The 20,868-nt window shown below is 41.6% G+C and overlaps 1 protein-coding gene across 2 annotated transcripts; it reads left to right on the forward strand.

The window, feature by feature from the left end:
- Positions 1 to 565: 565 nt before the first annotated feature.
- On the forward strand, positions 566 to 19,730 carry si:ch211-71n6.4 (para-nitrobenzyl esterase). 2 transcript variants are annotated; one of them, XM_031751774.2, is made up of 10 exons: positions 566 to 667; positions 2,818 to 3,145; positions 3,780 to 4,200; positions 7,391 to 7,498; positions 8,963 to 9,159; positions 9,978 to 10,177; positions 10,259 to 10,317; positions 11,910 to 12,077; positions 15,118 to 15,345; positions 17,379 to 19,730. In XM_031751774.2, the coding sequence occupies exons 2-10, from the start codon at positions 2,882 to 2,884 to the stop codon at positions 17,519 to 17,521; spliced, it is 1,788 nt and encodes a 595-aa protein (XP_031607634.1). In that variant the 5' UTR covers positions 566 to 667; positions 2,818 to 2,881; the 3' UTR covers positions 17,522 to 19,730. The 2 variants fall into 2 exon arrangements, with proteins under 2 accessions (XP_031607634.1, XP_039475027.1); XM_039619093.1 differs by having other exon boundaries at positions 594 to 667; positions 2,875 to 3,145.
- The last annotated feature ends 1,138 nt before the right edge of the window (positions 19,731 to 20,868 follow it).

Genomic DNA, 20,868 nt, shown 5'->3' on the forward strand with positions numbered 1-20,868 from the left:
CTTTCCTTGTATCACTGGCTGCTGTGCACAGACAGCTGCTGTTCTCTGCTTGGACGTTTTTATTATCATATAACTGCTAATAACCACATACAGTTCTGCCACTTTATTTAAAGCTCACAGAGGCTCGTGATACTGTATAAATTATTCTTTTTCAGACACTAATCTTTGTGATGCACTGGATCCATTTTGCAATAAAAATAAATGTAATATCCATTTTCATCCTCCCTGCACAGAAACTGAAATGGGCTGGTTGTAGCACGAGTCAGGCAGAAGAAAAAAGCCTGGTTTGACTGTTTTCCTTCTATACCTGGTATGTTACTGTAATATATTACTGCATTTAATATAGTTACACATGGCATTGCTGGCCCGCACTGGTAATCAGAAACGATCCTATTAACAAACAACAAACTCCTTAAACGGAGTTTAAGGAGTATTTTTGTTTAACAATTGTGGTTAGCTAATCAGGAGCGATTTTTTAAATCCTTTTATTTATTTGTTTGTTTGTTTGTTTTCCCGTATATTTTAAGTTTCGTGTCCCTTTAAATGTCCTAAACAGGAAGGTCCATGAATATGCGCGCTCCGCCCACTGGAGAACTAAATGCGTCAACGTTTGAGGTTTTTGGAGAGTTTGTGCTGTCTTGCGTTCTTTGGCAGTTTTTAGCACATGGTAAGTTTAGACACTGCAATGTTAATTTCTTCTGCAGTTATCTGACGCTTAAGTAATAAACCTGTCGAGCGAGAGGAAGTTTAGATTGAGGGCAGGAACGGTGTTAAAAAGTCATCGACTGCCATAAAGGGATTTGTTTTTATGCGTTATTTATGTCACTGTGACAGTTTGTACCCGGATTTATTTATTTTTTAAATGATGTATAAAAGTCACTGCTGAAAGCTGATTGCAGGTTCTAACCTGTGACACGAATGTTCTTTGAGGCTTAATCCTGAGAAACAAGTTTGACAGATTTCAGCCCAACAAGTTGTTTATAACATTTGAACAACTTGTTGGCAGCGGGGGGAAAGTGCATTGTGGCGAAAAGCGCTGACAGCATATTAACGCTAATGTCAGCTGTAAAAACAGGATTTTGCTGTTTTAGCTTCTCGTCTTCTTTTGGGGTTAATTGTGAGAGAAAGCTGCGGCACAGTGACCCGAGCAGGTGACACACGGAGCCACCATGTTGTCGCTGTAACATGTTGACACCTCTGATTTATTGTTGGCTCGTCCGGTTATTGTTCCCGCACAGTTTTTTCCGTTTTCCCTTTGTGTGTTTGTAGTTTAGGTGCACGTCTGCGTGCTGTGTTGTACAGCCGCTCCTCATGTCTTCATATTCTTCTTCCAGGGAGGCAGATTTTCGTCTTTGTTTTTTGTGTTGAGCAATAGTTCTCGAGGCTTTCACGAGTTTCTTTGGGCATTGGCTGCTTTTTCACTCATTTTCACTTCAGTGTTGACAACCAGTTGTTATCACATTCAGTTGTGTCTTTAGGCACTTACTACACTGATGTTACTAGAAGCCTGTCACAAAATAGAAGTTGTTCTGAAAAATACCAGCGATAACAAAGTTTTGATGGATATAAAATCTTATTTTTGACTTGATTTGAGCAGTCTGTATTCTGCATTTCAGTCAACTTCAGCTGCTGTCTGTTCTGTCTGTTCGACATTTTGGAGTTTGTCTAGAAGTAGTTCTGTTTATTGGCACATTTCTTTCTGATTCACATATTTCTTGTTATTTTTGTAAACTGGTGGGAACAAATGGGGAATGTCGAGGAAACGTTGGTCCTCAGGTAAACTGAACAGATTGGATAGAATTTGTAGCGGGACACAAAAAACAATACAAAAGGTGCCACAGTTCACACTGCATATCAGTAAAATCAGCTCGGCACACACAGCCGCTGAGCCTGATGTACGCATAGACTGTACGTAAAAGAAGGTTGTAGCCACTGTGACATCACTCATTTGTTTCTGGCTTCCACGTTTTAAGCTTCACCCTTCATGGACTTGGCATGGACTGCCAAGTTATCGATTCATGTTAACTACCCTGATTAGCAAGCGTCAGCCATAAACTGTACTTTAATACTGTAAGTGCTAAGTGACAGACTAATAAAACACTGACCACAACCGAAGTACAGATGTCTTGGGTTGTCTGTACCACACAGCAGATCAGTCTGATAATTACATTAAAATGCTCCAACGGGCACCAGCAGCACAAACAGCGAGTTCCACTTCAATGACCTCGTTTTCAGCTGCTGTGAACAGAATAAACAGTTTTTATTTTTGTAGCAGGCTGTAAACTTTCTCTGTAGTGCTTTATAGTCGGGTATTTTTACATGGGAGTCTCATTTTTAGAGCCATAAATGGAGGCTTCAGCTTGTTTATGAGGCAGTGAGAGTGAGGGTATAAGCAAAAAGTTTAGAAATGGTTTTTAAAGCTAAGAATATCATCCACCCCGATAGGTTAACTTGGTAATCAGGTTCTCAATCAAGAGCTTGACAAAAGCCTGGAAGAGTGTTTCAGAAGTTCTCTGCAGAGATGTTGGGTCAGCTGGACAGGAGCTACTTTATATAAAAGATATGTGACAGCAATGGATTGAACAGGCCTCTGAGCAAGCAGCTCTTTATTTTTTATTTTTTGTGGAGAACCAAAGCACATATTTGTTATACAGCAGGCACTGCTCATTACATGACTGATATCATCCCAGTGACTGTGGTGCAGGAAGCATCAGATAGAAATCTTCCTGATGTGTGAAAGGAGTGTGTTTCAGTGCCGTCTAACCTGTAAACGTGCATTTTTGGACGGACCATAATTCCCGTGTCCCCCTCATGCAGGCGAGATCTGATCTGGTCTGAGGTGGAGTCGTTTGAATTTTCCGTTTCCTGACCCAGAGTGAAGATGAATGAGGATGCGTTCGAGGTTCCAGAGAGGACTGAGTACCGCTACTTGGTACAGGAGGAGGATGAGGAGGAGGTGCAGTATGTGCGTCACAGACACTACATCAGCCCCTTCCTGGTCCTGTCCAAACGCTGCATCTTCCTCATCTGCCTCGGCGTGCTCGCTCTGCTCGCTCTTGCAGCCTACCTGGGTTACGTAGCCCAGACGCTGCCACCGGGACTCGCCCAGGTGTCGACTGACTGTGGCGACTTTAGAGGAAGATATGTGAGTTTGTACTCTTCATAATATCAGATCTAAGATGCATTGCAACCACTTTTTCAAAAGCTACTTTTTAATTCATTTAGGCCTCATGTCCTGAAGTCTGTAACTGTAATCCTGTACTAAATGTAATCGTTAACCTCGCTTAGCCTTGCTTTCACTTCCCCAGGATGCTGCAACACACAAGATTTGTGCTTCATCTGCAGAAATAATAAAGTAGAGCTCGTGATCGAATTTGTCTCTACACTTTTTTTCTGTGAACACGAGCTGGCTGCTGCAGGATGGGTTTCATGCAGTCAGTGCTCAGCTCAGTTTATTTACCACATTTATTTTTAATTATCATTTTCACACACTGAGTATTTTTTTCATGTTTCTTAAAAAAAAGAAGAAGTTTGGTTAATAAACTGCTCAAAAGCAGTAAAGGAACGCCAGCCTGACTGTTTGGTGGTGGGTCAGTGACACACAGAGGTCTACATGCTAGACAACAGCACCTGGACCAGCTTTGAGTATCGGGATGAAGTCCAGAACAGGGTCTCAGACCCTACACTGGTGCAGTGGGTCCTGGGAGCCTCCTCCAAAACTCAGATCTTCAGGAAAGTACAACAAATATGCTCTGACATTTGTAATCTTTTCTTTGTAGAAAAATGGAGCCTACTCCTTTAAGGGCATGCCCTACGCTGCTCCACCTGTTGGTGGCCTGCGCTGGGCTCCTCCAGCTGAACCGGTATGCAAGAGCGGGGTTACCGACGCGGGCCACTTTCGCAGCATTTGCCCTCAGGTGAGGCCCTTGTCGAGCACGGGGAAGGTGATGGGCCAGGAGGACTGCCTGTTCATCAACGTGTGGACCCCCACCCTGCAGCCTGACGCCAAGCTTCCCGTCATGGTGTGGATCCACGGAGGATACCTGCACATGCTCAGCGGAGGAGAGAAGGGATACTCGCCTACGGAGAAGCTCGCCGCCGACACAAAAATGGTTTACGTCAGCTTCAACTATAGACTCAATGCCTTTGGCTTTCTCGCTCTACAGATTCTGAGAGAAGGTTCTCCAAGAAACACCTCAGGTTAGTCGGTGATGCACAGCAGGACGAATGTGGAGTGTTTTATTGCAGCCAGCAAACAACTGGCTGCATGATATTTGTAGCCTGAAGCCTTAGCTGAAACAAGCTAATGAAAATACATGTTGTGTAAGACTTTGTTAGATATCAGGAAAGGTTAAAGGAGACCTGTTCAACTCTTCCAATTTTTTGATCCTTATATAACCTGTTGCAATGGATTTTAACATGGTTAATGTTTCAAATAATGAGGTCACTGTGTATACAAGTCACCCCTGTGAGCCTAAATGCTTCACACTGAACAAGCTTTTCCTACGTTTGCCTCTGTATGTTGTCAGTGACAGAGGAGATCTCAGCACCACAGTTATGTCAGCGCACAAGCCCCGCCCACTGGCTCTTCATACCTTTATTAGTTTTGTCAATGATCTATAATATCAATGACCTAAAATGAAGCTACAATACAAATTAGATGTCACGATCTGCGAGGCAAATCGTCGGGATATGAGTGGAGCGTGGCCCCAAGTGCAGGCCAGCGGAGACCAGAACGGATAATAACGAAAAGCGAGCTTTTATTTGAGCTGCTACCAAACTACAAACAGGTGGAACAGGGAAAGCTAAGAAAACCTAAACTGGGAAAAACTAAGCATGAAATAATACCTGAAACAAGAAACCTGGAACCGGGACGGAGAGCAGAGGTAATCCAGGGATGACACAAACTATATATACACAGAGAGAAACGAAGAAACGGTGTACAGGAGGGAGACACAGCTGAACCTCCTTAAACATTACGAGACAGGGAGGAAGCAAAACAGAATACACTGACATAAGACACAGACCTTCAAAGTAAAACAGGAAACGCGACACGATACGCAGCCGTGGGACACGGGAACAGAGACTAACACAGGCTAAGATAAACACAAAGGGAGGAAGGACTATAATCACTAAGAACTAAAGAAAACCAAAACTATGAACAATATATCAAACTATAAAGTCAGAAATACAAGTACCGGGTTGCAGCCCAGTACAGTGACATTAGAATAAAGTGACAAAGGGTACAACGAATAACACAACAGCTAACACTTCTGAAAAAATGTAATTCTTACAGAAGAAGAACTTTATGAAAAGTTAAAAGTTAAGTTTGGCATTATTTGCACTGAAATATAGACTGTATAAAAACAGAGCGCTGTGAAATAGACTGAGCAGCTATTGCCTAAATTTTAAACTCGACCTTTCAGCTCGATACAAAATCATAGAAATGCATTTAAAAAAATATTGTAATAGTTGATCAGTCCAAGTTCATTATCTTGTCCACCTCTGCCTCAGCGCTCTGCACAGTCCAGAAACCTTGGCTACCGTGTTCTGGATTTCACTTCGTTTTTAAGCATCATATCAGTTCTCCACAATGTTGGTCACACACTGCCCCGCTCCGCTCAGCATCCTCAGCCCGGCATCAATTATTCATATTTTACCTAACTACACTGCTTTAAATTCATTTATCAATCAGCTGTAGCTGTGACTCATGTTATAGCCGCCTTGTGTTGTTGTGTAAACAGGCGTGTTGCTAGGCAACCCAGCATGCCATAGTAATGGTTTTGCAATAATTTCTGTGGGGTAAAAATGACATCCTCTGCGGTTCTAGGTATAAGTGGTCATGTTTTTTTCTTTTCACACCCCAAAATTCCATATTTGATAAATGAGCCCATAAATGAGCCCATTTGAGGAAAAGTCCGAAAATACGAACTTATTCCAGTATTTTCAAAATGCACAAATCTCCAGTTTAAGATGAGTAAGAATTATTTGACCTGTCAAAGTAACTTAAGGAGACACCAAGAGTAGAATATAGAGGTGTAGCTGATAATTATTCATCTAGTTTAAATATAATCTGAAACTATAAACTAAAAATGGAACCTGTGTCATTCTACTATCTTTACCTCACAATGTAAAGCACCTTGAAGCAACTGTTGTGATTTGGCGCTATATAAATGAAACTGAATTGAAAAGCCTGCAGTGAGATGACCAAACGTTGGGTATTTGTAACATGTATTTGTAACCTGAATATTAGAATTTTGAGGTAACACTGAAATATGATGCGTGATAGATTATATGAATCATGCATCAACATATTTAAATCGGATATCTGCCCGATCCTGACTTGGAAAGCTGGATCGGATCATTTCGGACAGCAGACTGATGAGAACACAAAGAGACGGAGTTTGTCCACTTGGTCAGAGTGGTAGTTTCACCTCATTCACTCCGCTGTCTGTGCTTACTAATGAGGTTTTAAAACCACTCCATCGCTCACACAGTCTGGCTAACAGCCTGTAAACTACAAAGCCTTTCCCCGTCACCATCGACCGCACAGTTAGCGTACGCAGCTGGCATGCGATGTGGAACCGAGACACAGCTTGAGCTCCGTCTTCAGGCCCGTTCTCATTATTGTTTGGTTCCCTCAGAGGTGAACCGTGAGCCATTTACTAAACAAATAAAGTGGAATAAAATGCAGCCGAGTTTGAACAAACAAACCTTTTTACATGCTCAGTTAAAGACCCTAATTACCGTCGTGGAGTTTCAGAAGTAGTGACACTTGCAGGGAGCTTTTAACGGCTTCTGTTAGGTCGCTGCAGTGAACCGTGTGGAGTTAAAGAAGTTCTAATGGCTGTAGTGCCTGTTTTCTTACAAGCCATTTACCACTTAAACCGACCCTTTTAATAATTATGGTGTTTACATTGTGCTCCCAGTTAGAGGGAATGCTGAGAAGTCCATAGCCTTCCATTAAGACGTGTATACTTAATGAATGTTAATGCGATCTTTATAAATGGAGCTCTTTCCGAGGCTTCCTCCTGCTTGTTTGCATTTTTGCGCTGTGAGTCAAGTGGGTCATTTCTGTTACGCAACCCGAATAAGCCCACTGTGACCTTGATGCGACAGAGCCTCGCGTGACACAATGGTGTGATGGCGGGGCACACCACTCCTTTTCGGCATTCCAGAGCCTCCTCTCTATCCTCTTCACTATCACTGCTCTTTTTTAATAGTTGTAATAGTCCCCTGCCCCATTTCCTCGCTCCCTCAGCTTGAGATGAGTTAAATTTAGTTAATGCTGCCAGAACACCACAGAAAGCTGGTTTCTGATTGAGAAAAAGGCTGCATCAAAACCTGACTAATCGATCTCTTCTCAACTCTCCCCTTCCCTCCTCTGCAGGGAATTATGGCTTCCTGGATCAGATCGCAGCTCTGAAGTGGGTTCAGAAGAACATCCGTGTGTTTGGAGGAGATCCTGGCAAAGTTACCATATTTGGACAGAGCTCAGGTATAAACCGTATTAAAAATAATCATTAAAAGTGTCATCGGGACATGCTGTGACACATGCAGTCTCAAACTTACCCTAAAGGATTGAATGTTTTATGACGAATTCTGTGTCCTAGAAAAGATTCGATCTAATTAAAAGAAGAGATAAAATAATAACAGCAACACAGATTAGATCTGTCGTGGTGTTGTGATTATAGGCAGTCAAATTAACACTCACTTATATTTTGAAGTTACAGTAGTAACTCACTTGTTAGTAGGGAATGTGCACATTAAGGTTATTTATAGTGAATGCCCAAAGCAGTTATAGCGATTTGATCAAATCTACAGAAGCATTAAAGACACTGCCAGAGTTGTATAACAGTTATTTAAAAGAGAAATCATGTGTTAGTGTGAATATTTGTTAAGCTATCACAGATGTGCTGGTAGTATTTTGGTCAGCACTGTACTGCGAATGAACACAGTATATACTGACATAACGAAAACTGTCATTAGAAGTAAAAACAAATAAACTGATAAAAAGAGATGGGTGTGGTGTCAGCGTTTTCCACATTATTATATTGTATCAGTGGCAGTAGCAAGGTAGAAAATACTTTGTCTAATTTATGACCATATCATTTAAACAGGGCGATAAGCAAACCTTCTGCAGTGGTAGACATTACAGTCCTGTGGAAGTACATGGTCACTGCTTAATTTGATTGAAGAGGCTAGGTGCTGCTAATGAAATGCCCTTGATTAACTGATCATTGTAATCGGAAGGTTGCCGGTTCGAGCCCCGGCTCGGACAGTCTCGGTCGTTGTGTCCTTGGGCAAGACACTTCACCCGTTGCCTACTGGTGGTGGTCAGAGGGCCCGGTGGCGCCAGTGTCCGGCAGCCTCGCCTCTGTCAGTGCGCCCCAGGGTGGCTGTGGCTACAATGTAGCTTGCCATCACCAGTGTGTGAATGGGTGGATGACTGGTTGTGTAAAGCGCTTTTGGGGTCCTTAGGGACTAGTAAAGCGCTATACAAATACAGGCCATTTACCATTTACCATTTATAATCCGGTGCACCTTATGGTCTGAAAAATACGGTATATGCACCAATCTGTGTGTAAATGGTGCAGATGCACAAAACAGCAATTTATGACTATGTTCATACCAGAAATTTCAAAATCCCTTTTGCAGTGCAGCCTGATGGAAATTCTATCACAGAACCTAATAAGAACTGCAGAATGCCACAAACCTTAATGAACTGAAGCCATCTGTAATGAAGAGTGGGCCAAAATTCTTCCACAACCACATGAAAGATAATTACTTGCTCCTAAAAGTCCTAAAAACATAAGTGTACACTTCACATCTTTTGGGAGAGTTTGAATGTGCAGGTGCTTGCTATGTTATCTATGTATTTAATAATAAGGCAAACCAGTTGAACCGCTCCATCACCTGCAACCAGCTGCTTCTCCCATTTTTATACTTTGGTCTCCTGAAGGTGGAACGTCAGTGTGGACCCTGATGATGTCACCATTAGCCAAGGGTCTCTTTCATGCAGCAGTGGACATGAGTGGCTCGTACGTCTACAACACGACCCTGGAAAAAGCCGAGGTGGACAACCTGGCATTCCTGAATAAGACGGGCTGCAGAGATCTGGCCTGCCTGAGGCGCCTCTCTATCGGACAGGTCCTGCAGGTAGGAGAAGGAGGAGGCAGACAATCCATCCTAACTGGAGAGCCTTGCTGTAAAAAATCTGTGAAAGGCAACGAAGCTATGACAGTAATAAAAAATCTAATAACAGAAAAACGTTAATTTCTGTAATATTCTCCTTAATGTCTAAAGATATCAGGAAATATCTCATTCGTAGCTCATCTTTCCAAACGCTTCTGACATTTTGATCAAAATTAAAATTAAGTTTTTCATTTTGATGGCTTATAATGTCACATCCAGGTATCAAAAGACCTGGACATCTCTAATTTTACTATGCAGCTGATGAATAAATGGGACACTAAATATAATTTGCAGCCACGATTACAGGCAGCTTTCCCTCAAATAGAAACACCACTGAGGTTTATTAAATTGAGGATCCTCTGATGAGAAGAGAACCTGTAGGTACATGAAGAGCTTCATTTCAACATGACGATGACCCCGGGAGGAATTATGAATAATGTATGTCATGAAATGATGATGACAGCTGAACTTTTAAAACTGTGACAGTCATCAGACTGCAGGTCACTGTTATTAGGTTTTTAAAATGTCAAAGTAAGTGATTCAAGATGCCACTCAGGAGCCTGGAAAAAGAGCAGTTTCCATCTTATTTTATCCCGTAATTCTGTTAGATACAAATTAAAAAATAGTCGTGTTTTATGAAAGCGAAACCTAAACTCACTGTGGACCGGTCGTCTTTACATGCATTGTGCTCCCCTCCTGTCCAAAAGAACCATTAAGATGAATATAAGTTTGTTTCCTTCTTCTTGAATCTTATGCTAAAAATAATAAGCATGTGTTCCTAGGCCATCCCATGGCAGGAGTACCCCTCCTGGGCAGCAGATGAGATGACTGACCTCCCCACCAAAGGGCAATTCATCGGCCCGGTTGCAGTAGTGGACGGCTACGTCCTCAAAGCGCCCCCTTTTGAGCTGTGGGAGAAGAAAGGAGAGCACAGTGACGTCCCTTTCCTTGTTGGAACAACAGAGCAAGAGGCTGACTTCGCGTGAGTTCACCTGATTCAGTTTCTCCACATTCAGCTTGTGCTGAGATGAGTCTCCACTTCAGTGCTGTGTTTCCTCCACAGTCCTCCATCTACAAACATCTCCCAGTGGACCTGGGGGGACTACACGTGGTTCGTAACAGGTAACGGCTTTAAAGAGGGTGTAACCCAGTTTTTTTTCTGTAGACGTCTTCTAAATGCATCGCATGCAAGCAACCATGGAGCCACTGTGCTGGAAGAAATGACTGCTATAAGGATTCTCTCAGTGTGTGTATGTGATTGTGTCTGTTCAAAATATGGCTGCGTAACATTGTAAGATTGTAGCCACTTAGCTTCAGGGAATTAGACCGAGATCAGGGTTAGTGCTTTGTAGTGATGGTTGAATGTAGTCACAGGAGGCTTGGGAATTTGATTGAGAATATTTGAATCATTAATGAATCAATATCTTTACAAACATGGCCCAATAAACATGCCTGTGTGTGTGTATTGGTTGCACCAGTCCGTGAGTCGTTCGGTACTGGGCCGTGAGAGTTGAGGCTCGGGTGTGAAATTTATGGTTTTCAGGGTCTTTCCCTGTGTGTGTGTGTGTGGGCGTGTGTGTGTGTGTGTGTGTGTGTGTGTGTCTTATTTTGAAAGAAATATTTACGCGTTACCATAGCAACCAGAGAGCATTAAGGTGCAGAGAGGAGCATGTTACTCTCATTGTTGTTGGCGCATTTCAGGAGGACGCTGCTAATAAAGTTACACAATTACACAGTGAATTCGCGTTTATTATTATATTTACAAAATACCACAGTTTTTGTCTTGTTCGTATCATTTTATTTTGTTGTATTTTGCTGCACCTTAATGGCCGGTCTGTGAAAATATTGTCTGACATTAAATCGGTGCAAAAAAGGTTGTTGCCCGCTGCCATAGAGTACCCTATGGCTACAACATGCAACCAAAGAAATTTTGAGCATCGTATACTTATCAGGAATCCTTTTCACCTTGCAACTGCTGGCCGTCTCCAGCAGCTACTCATGGAATACAGAATTTTGTGTAGTGATTAGCCACGCCCCCTCTCTAGGTCTGTGTGACTGGGGCTTCAGGGAAACGCTGGTAACAGAACCTTTATCCTAAATATGAGAATCATTCATTCAAACAAGGTCAGTCTCACTTATACTCTGGGTTTCCTAGCAACACATCTAACAGATGTGAATCACATGATCACATGAAAGGTTGTCAGGATAGGCAAAGAACAAACAGACTGAAAGAAATTTCCTAAAATATTGGTAAGATATTGGGCCTTGAAGCAGACCCTGGCTTTCTACTGTCTCTGCTTGTTGAAAGGGAGTTCTTCCTCCCTACTGTTGCCAAGTGCTTAACATTCAAGGTTTTTTTACTGTATATTTTTTACCTGATCAGGTCAAATTATTAGCGTGGAGGAAAAAGATTTTTAAAAATCAAGGTTAGGTGTGCTCTATAAAGTACCATGACAGTGTAGACAGTATAGCCCATTAAGAAGTCAACCACGCTCTTGACACTGAAAACTAGGCTTTACCTCACTAAGCCCAAATCCAGTTTCATAGTTCGGGCCACTGTTCTGTTTGATTGCATCCCGCTCACTGATGTATGACGCCAGGGACTGAAACTGAGTTTAAACAGGAAAATCTGTGTAAGCACTTCACATGATAACATTTCTATTATACTAAATATTATGTGTGGACTGTATCTGTCTGTGTCGTTTTCCTCTCAGCTAAACTTAAGTCATTCGGCGACGGTCTCGTCAAGGAGGCGTTGCAGCTGTATCAATCTTCGGCCCCGTGTCCAACCAAAGACCGCTGCCCAGAGAGGTCCTATACCACCATGGTGTCTGACATCAGGGTCACCTGTCCCAACAACGACCTGGCCCAGAGGGCTGCAGGTAAACTCATGGATCACTGAATAATATCATGATTATAAAAATAATATTGATAATAGGTTCTCCCATAATAAGATGGGATGTGCAGTGCTCAGTGATGATTAAGTGGCAGCTGGAAAACCAGCAGGGTGGACCATCTAAGTGTTTTGAAGTGGATACCTCACCATAGTTACTGATGTATCTCTCTGTGAAAAATAGGCGACTGGTTGAATAAAGTTTGACCAATTTCTGACTGAATTGTTATTTCATTACACCCAATTTCCATCTTGGGCTTGACTTAGTCTCTAACGAATATGTGTGGGGGATTAGAGTTGAGTCTCTCTAACCAATCACCACATCAGTCAAGATTCAGAGTCAGCACGCTTAGTCAGCATACTGGCTTATACCCATATTCTAAGAGGCAGAGAAAGTAAAAGCTGTCTACCTTTCCTTGGCTCCAGTGCTCAGCTTTAGTCTTGGCCATGGCCCTGGTAGCTGCCCTCTTGCAGCACACTGTCCTTTCATTTATTCTAGTTTGGAGATGATGATGATGGATCCCCACACACATTCATTTAGAAGCAAAGATGTGGCTATATTAAACTTTAAGTGTAACATATACCTCATATTGATAATATTGATCCATCATCCAGAGCAACCCTACTCCGACATGTAGTTGAGAAGAAGAAAATCTAAATATTACAGTAAAAGTATCTGAGAACAGAAGTTCTTTAACACAAAGACAAACTTCTTGCTTTCTTTGTTTCTTTGCTTGCTTTTCTGCTTCATGTTCTAACCATTTTTTCATGGCCGCCTCTTTCATTTTACTTTATAATACTTTCTGATATATTTATTGGTTCTAAGTGAGAGCGACAAAAGCTGAGTGTTTTTCTCTGCTGATACCAAAAGTGAAGTGATCTCCTCCGACACATTAGTATAATGGAACATAAATTTATGTTACAAGTTGTTTTCTTTTCAGAGTAACAAGTCATCAAGCCCCCTTCATTCCTTTGCAGTCTGGCACGATTGTGCTTCGTGTAGGTTTGGTGTCCTCGGGGCTTGTTGAACTCAGTCAGCGGTGAAACTCTGAGTAAAGTGACATTTAGCTGTTGTGTGAGGCGACTGCAGGGCATCCTGGGTGATTTTTCTTCTACATGCTTCACTGGGTTTTTTATCTTGTGCAGCTTGTTTGTTTTTTATTTGTTTGTTTGTTTTTCTGTCTTTTTTTTTCCGTCTCTCGCTGAGTCCCAGTCAATCTGGGCTCGAACTGACTGATAAATGGGAGATTCAAAAGGATCATACATGTTGGTTTCAGCAAGAAATGAAATATTGCTTGTGGCTTGAATAATAGAAAAAAGCTTTTCAAATAACATTTGACTCTAAAAATGTACGTAACACCAAAAAAACACAGTTAGCTAGGTTTTCTGTTTCTTAGAACAGAAATATACCGACTGTATGTATTCACATTACACTTTCATTGCATATTAACATTTTATGTTGCTAAATACTTTCCAACAATTTTCACACGCCGTAATTTGCCAAAAGTATTCACTCGCCCAACCAAATCCCTGAAGGTTCAGGTGTTCCAATCACCTCCATGGCCACAGGTGCGTACACTCCTGCATGGTACCATGATAAGACGCCACCTGTGCAACAACAGTCAGGACATTTCCAGTTAACTTTTAGTGGTATTATAACAAAGTGGAAGACCACATGAAATCATGGAGTGGGATCAGCGGATGTGCAGAGGTTGCTAACTTTCTGCAGAGCCAATCACTACAGACCTCCAAACTTCATGTGCTCTTCAAATTAGCCCAAGAACAGTTCGTGGAATGGGTTCCTATGCTGAGCAACTGCGTCTAAGCCTTACGTCACAAGATGTAACGCCACTGGACTGTAGAGCAGTGGAGACATGATCTCTGAAGTGATGAATGACACTTCTGTCTATGATGTCACAGGGTGAGAAGCTGGGTCCTTCACAGATGGCCGTTCATTCTCACAGCCTTGTTGGAATCACTAGTTAAGCTAACATGCACGTCTTTGGATTAAGGGAGGAAACTGGAGTACAGGAACTTAACTTTAGCCCCTGAATGTGTCACATGCAGGCAGTTTGAAGTTTAAGCTATAAAAACATGAATATTTCACAGTTCCAGCTGTTTTGAATCTTTGCTACTTTTCAGGAAAGTGAGGGATCAGCAACAGTGTAGCTAAGCTTTTTATTTCATCCTGTCATGAGTGTCGGGAAAGAACAAAAAGAATGTGATGTCACTGGATGTCAAAGATCACCTTTTTCTGCATAGAGTTCAGATATCTGGAGGGAACTTCTATCCAGCTGGTCTTCCATCCTCGCTGACTTGCACCGGAGGTTTTGCAGACACATCGACTTGCTGCTAAAATAATCTCCAAAAAAATGTGTAATTTGAACACTCCAGTGAAAACTCCCTCCCAAACTTGTGCGCTAAACGTTTGATCGTATTCGTGAATGTCAAGCATTAAAATATAAATCCAAACTAGGGTCGCTTCAACAAAGGCCCGATTAATTAATAAGCCAGAGGACGGATGGATAATCTAAAACTATTTTTCCATTTAAGTTACTTTTAAAGTCCACGATTCAAACATTCCACTCGTATTCGCTTTAGTGTGTTGGTACATTTATTTTCATTATATTGAGGAATGATGGTAAAAAGAATGTGGTGACTTCGCCTTGGGCTTCAAGAAACTATTGCAGACATTTTCAGTTTTCTGACACTTTAGAAGCAAAGAAATCATAAAAAAGAGGTAAAGTCACACGCTTCCACCTGTGTAATGTCAGTAATGTTTGCATAATTCAAATTGTCTTTTGTCGTAAATGTTTGAAACAAATTGTCAAACGTGTTTTTCACATTTGACAATTTGCTGAAGAGTAATTTTAATAACAACAATTAATAAAAAGGCATTGATGCTGCAACTGCAGGATTTGTTTTCTTTTATGTTTATGAAGATAGAAAGTGGAACATTTCCAGCAGGATACATTTGGGGTTTTGTCATTTTTGACAGACTAATAAGCTCTTTTGTAACCATTTCTCAGCTGCTCTCGACAGTCCTGTGTATCGCTACGTGGTGACGCACACGCCATCCGGACCTGTCAACACGTCCAGCGACCTGCTGCCATTCCCCAGCCGCTTCTCCTTCCACTGTCTGGATGCCGTGGCGTTCTTTGGAGGGCTGGAGTTCATTTTAGGGAAACCTCTCTCAGATGGAGACCGGCGCTTTCAGGATCTCATCACACGCAATCTCGTCAGCTTTGCCAAAACAGGTGAGGGCTGTTTGTAAATCATAGGTAAGAGAAGTTATTATGTGTGTGGAGTTAAAATAGTGGATTCAGGGCTTCAAATAAGACCCTCGTCTTTGCAGGTAATTCCTGTGAGCCAAAACTTCAGGCTAATAGACAAGTTCAGATATCTCTGTGCTTGAGAATGAACAAAATGCCACCTGCCTAAACCTTCTGTTTGCGAGGTGCAGCCAGTCAGAGGAAAGTAGGCTTAAGGAAGAGGAATGGAAACAGTCTGGATGAACTGAGGTGCTACACTTTGTGTTTAAAAAAAAAAAAAAATCAAAGTGAGCAAACCCTACTTTCCATCAGGTGTCATGTGATGATGGTAAGAACCCATCTTTTTGTATTTGTATTACACATCAGTGTTTGTGCTGCTCGCCCACCTCACTGCTGCTACTCAGGACCAGAAAATGACCCCTAAAATTCCTCTAAGGAGCAGAAGAGAACAATAAGAGAATATGGTTGCTCTTGGCATCCGAGATAAAAGCAGGTTCCTAACTTGTGTTTCTGCTTCTGCACATCTCTATCAGCTGACCTCTGTGCTCATTCTGATTCAGTTTGTTTCTTTTCCTTCTTTCACTTTTCTCTTCAAAGCTTCACCTTTTGTTAAGCAGTGCTCAGAGCTTGCTGGTGTTCATTCGTTCAGAGTATCTGTGAGTTAACTTATAGCTCAGGAGGTACTTTGAACAAATTCAACAGAAACAATCCTGATCCATCGAAAAATGTGATGTAAAAGACTTTTAGCCTTATCAAGGGCTCGTGAGGAACTACCTTGGATTTTTCATTTGATGACTCAGTGTGTTAGTGTGACATCTTTTGGTTTTTTTCTTTGCCTTTGTACATTGAAATTCATGTCATCACTATGTGTCTTTATTAAGCAGCAGCCTCCAGTGCTGAAAATGAAACAGCATTATGGCAATTTGAGGCTGGCTCCAATAGATTTTGGTCTCTGTTGATAGTTTGCCGTTTTGTAACAAATGTATGGTGGGTGAGATTTTGTGCAGCTAATCCACTTGCTTGCTTTGAAGGGTTAAAGCCTGTTTGTGGCTGATTGCCTGCACAACAAGCTGCAGCCGAAAGCCGATGGCTTTTACCCATCGGCTGTGTGCTTGTGCTGCAGACTGTGCCGTATCATATTGTGCACAATTTTACATGAAGGTGTCATATTGTCATATCATTGCACACCATGTGTTTATATTTTTCAGTGTGGACTACAACAAGAAAAACCCAGGCGTGTCATACCACGTGTCCAATGATTATTTAATAAAAACGAAGCTACCCCAACAACCTCCAGCCAAGCACAACGCTTTGAAAAATATGCATGAAAACTGTTCTCACCAAAGGTGGGAGATACAAGCAGGTGGTGACTGAAAAGTTAAAAAATGACTCAAACTAGTCGCACTCCATATGACACGAAGAGCAAATGCTGGGTTGAAATAACGGATCCAGTTATATGATGGTAAAGGAGAGCTTTAAGTAATTTCTTTTTCTATATCATCAGTTGTTATCACAAGTTTTCTCCAGATATTGATATGATTTTGAGGTTATATCGCTCACCCCTGCTGCAGACTGTAGTTTTGTAATGATGCTCTTTTCTAGCTCATGTTGAGTGCGAGTGTGTGCACACTTAGTTTCTTTGCAATTCAGAGTTTAGCACACTGGTGGACAGTAAATGGTCGGACACACAGAGATGTGGGTTCATCTGAAATTTTGATGGATATAATGTCCACTACTCAGAACCAAGCACACCCTCACAGGTGTGGCTGATACAACAGTGGTGACAGATGGCTACAAAGGAAGCAGGACACATGTTGACTCCACTGATTTCCTTTTTGGATATCACTTTCAGAGGCAGCCAAAAAGGATAAGGAACTGGCCAGATGAAGATTTAAAAAGGAAAACATACTGTACATTAGACTCTGTGGTGGAAAACGAGGGGATTTGACCTCGTCCTCCTGTTGCCTTGATGCTGTTGTGCCTTAAAGTTACACTCTGTTTCTCTTTACTTCTTGCAGGTAAGCTGGAGACAAAGTGGCCCGAGTACCCATCAGCCATCGCTTTCTTGTCCGAGAGCCTTAAGGTGGTCAGGAACTACACCTCTCCTCAGTGTGATCTGTGGAGGAAGAACGGCCTGTATGCCTACGCCTGGATGAACTGAGCACAGACGGCAGCTGGAAGTCACTTTGTAGTTCCTCTGCTTTGTCTCTCATCCAGCTCAAATCCTGCAGCAGCCGCTGTTAGTTTGAATCCTCAACAGAGATGAAACGTTTGTTTGAGGCAGCATTTGATTACTCAATCTTAATTCTATTATTTTTAAGTCCAGCAACGAGCCATATTTGTGTTTTAAATAATGCACACTTTCTCACTTCATTCCTAGTTTAAGTTTGTACATTTTTTTTCAGCCACATTTCAATTTGAGGTGAAGGGAATTCTGGCGGATCCGCATGTCGCTATGGACCGTTTTAAAGCTAACAGCTTTATATTCAAGGAAGCTTAACGTGTTTGCATTAGAGGGCGGTGAGAAAGACTTTTGGTGTTGTAACTTGGGTGAATCAAAACTTAACAGACACTGGGTCTGCATAAAGTAACTGTACATTAAACTAGGCATTAACTAAGCAAACCAAGGGGAGCTGCAGTGAACTTGCTGTGGGTTTTAAAGAAAACATGTTTGTGCCAAATCAGTCTAAAACATGATATGAAGTACCCTTTATCTGGGTGCAGTCATGTTACATCAGTTTAAAACACACACAAAGTTAAACTTCGCTGATCCGCTGAAAAGTTTTATAGCTCAAAAACAAGTTAGCACCCTGGCACGTCTTCAAAAAGCTCATGCAATCCACACGACTGAGGGAAAGTTCTTCAAGTCTGGCTCTTCGGAGCAGTTTTGGAAATATACAAAAGAAAGTTTTTCTTTCCTCAAATTAAGCTTTGAAAAGGTAAAACATTTGGATAAAGTCAGGAATGCTGTTTTCCTCCTCTTTATATGTAATATGATGAAACATTTCTAAACCTAGAATCTCTAAGCAGAAGTCCTCGTTTGACCGCTCACGCTGCGCCGCAGCTTCTGTTTCAGACTGACCTTTGAATGGTCATCACTGGGATGAGAGCAGGTCTGCAGCTGAAACTGAGCAGCCATGTCAGCCAAGACGGACATGAAGCGAGACCAAATTGAAAACAGAGGAAACACACTTTGGCCACGCCAACACAATCTCCTCTTATCAGCTGCGCTAACTGAAAGATTTGCCTTCCTGCATCTTCATCCACTCACAAAAATGAAAATCAAAGTGAAGTGTCTTTCAAGGTTTTTAGAAACTGAAGAGAATCCAGTACACTCTGCAGATGAATAAGTGTAAGTGGGGACTGGATCTTTCAAAAAGTACCAGCTGCTCTGAAGGCAGGTCAGGCGTACAAGGAGACGCATTTGACTTCTTCTTTTTCATAGGCCAGAACTTTTCTTCTCCAGCTGATATAAAGCAATATTAACCTTAACGAAGGCTCAGTCTGTCTCTCATCTTTGCAGATTGTTGCTGCTAAAGCCTTTAACTGCTTCTATTTTTTTTTTAAAGAACTGCGAGGGTTCTTCAGATCATTTGTTTTCTAAAGATGTGCAAAGTCTTTAGACTAGTCTTGTTAAATTTATTGGAGAATAAATGGATTTTTATTTCACTATCACTTCTGTCAGCCTGGAATTTCGGGGGTTTGCCAGGACACATCCAGTCTTGATGACTAAAAGGCTTTTAGAGGATTGCGACTTTACTAAACTTTATGAAGCAGGAGGAATGTCTCTGTAGTCTTTCATTTAAATAAACTACACAAAGTAAAAGTATGTAAGTAAACCCAGGTCATTTTCACACGGACTCTTTGTTTGTATTCACAGAGGAAATATTAAGGTGTGAAGGGAATTTAAAAATCGGAGGATTTTTGCTTTATAATTTCAAGAAAAATGTGTCCGTGTTATTGTCAACTGTGAATGTGCTGTTGAGTCACAGGACGTTAGTTTTTGAATTTTGTCACATTCTGCTGTTTGCACTGATTTCAAGCTTGGCCACTGCGAACATGTGAACACGTTTTGTTCTTTGTATATTTGATTTAATTTGTTTTGATTGGTTTTAAATGCTCGCTTTCTTTTGCTCCTCATTTGTTGCATTGTTATGTGAATCCAATCAGCAGACCTTATGTATTGTATGTAAAGATGTACCACATTTCCATTTTAATCAAACGACACTAATCATTGCCATCGGTTCGCATGGTGTTTCTGTAATGGTTTGCAAACAGTACTTTGATGATTATATTTGGCTGTGTGTGTTCGTGTGTTGATGTTCACTTTTGTATGTTCAATAAAACTGCATCATGCTGACTGTTGTTAACCTGCTAAACTTGAGGATTTTTAGCTAAAATTAGTATCGTTCTCTTGGTTGAAAGGATGTAAAAGTTTTGTTTGTTTGTTTGTTTGTTTGTTTGTTTGTTGTACAGTTTAATGAATTTCCTGTATTAATCCTCCAGTCCATGCACACTGGACTTGTGCAGAGCTCTGTAGGTCCAGTCACATTTTTAAAAAGTAAAAACAGCAATTAAAGGAAAGTACAGATCAAGCAAAGGGTGGAGCAATCTTCTAGTAGTATTTACAATATAAAAGACGAAAAAAAAACCCACTGTACAGGCTGGTGATACGATACATGCTGGTGAGAGTTCAAATAGTATATATCAATAGTGTAATAGGATTTCACACATAATATTGCACATTTCACATAAAAAGTATTGCACATTAATCATTGTACATTTGAAAGGAGGTAAAGTAGTGCTGTGTTATTTTAAGTGTTAAGTGTTTTTTGCTTGCCATCCATCTGACAGTTGCGGTGAAGAAGCTGTTGTCGTTCTGTGTGTGATGATGCTGTCTGCTCTGTTGTGTCTGAGCAGAGGCTGAGCTGGATGGTGTGAGTCCCTGATAATTCTCTCTGCTCTTTTTCAGCAGCGTTGTTGTGTACAGAGTCCATGGAAGGAAGTTCTGTGCCTGTGATCCTCTCTGCAGACTTTATGACCCTTTGCAGAGCCTTCCTCTCTGCCTGTGTTCCCGTACCAGACAGTGATGCCTGCGGTGAGGATGCTCTCTATCAGTCCTCTGTAGGCCTGGGTGAGACTGCGATGGTTCATGCCGGCTTTCCTGAGCAGCCGAATGAAATAAAGCCTTTGCTGGCCATTTTTCACTGTTGCTGTGGTGTTCAGAGTTCAGCTCTGGTCTGATGTAACCTGCAGTCCCAGGAATCTGTGGCCGTTGGCCCTCTCCACCTCTGTCCCTTTGATGATAAGAGGCTGCAGGGGAGGGGGGGTTCTTCCTGAAATCCAGTATTACTTCCTTAGTCTTGTCCGTGTTTAGGATGAATGGTAAATGGCCTGTATTTATATAGCGCTTTTACTAGTCCCTAAGGACCCCAAAGCGCTTTACATATCCAGACATCCACCCATTCACACAGACATTCACACACTGGTGATGGCAAGCTACATTGT

This window comes from Oreochromis aureus, linkage group 1, assembly GCF_013358895.1.
Source record: "Oreochromis aureus strain Israel breed Guangdong linkage group 1, ZZ_aureus, whole genome shotgun sequence".
Taxonomy (NCBI): domain Eukaryota; kingdom Metazoa; phylum Chordata; class Actinopteri; order Cichliformes; family Cichlidae; genus Oreochromis; species Oreochromis aureus.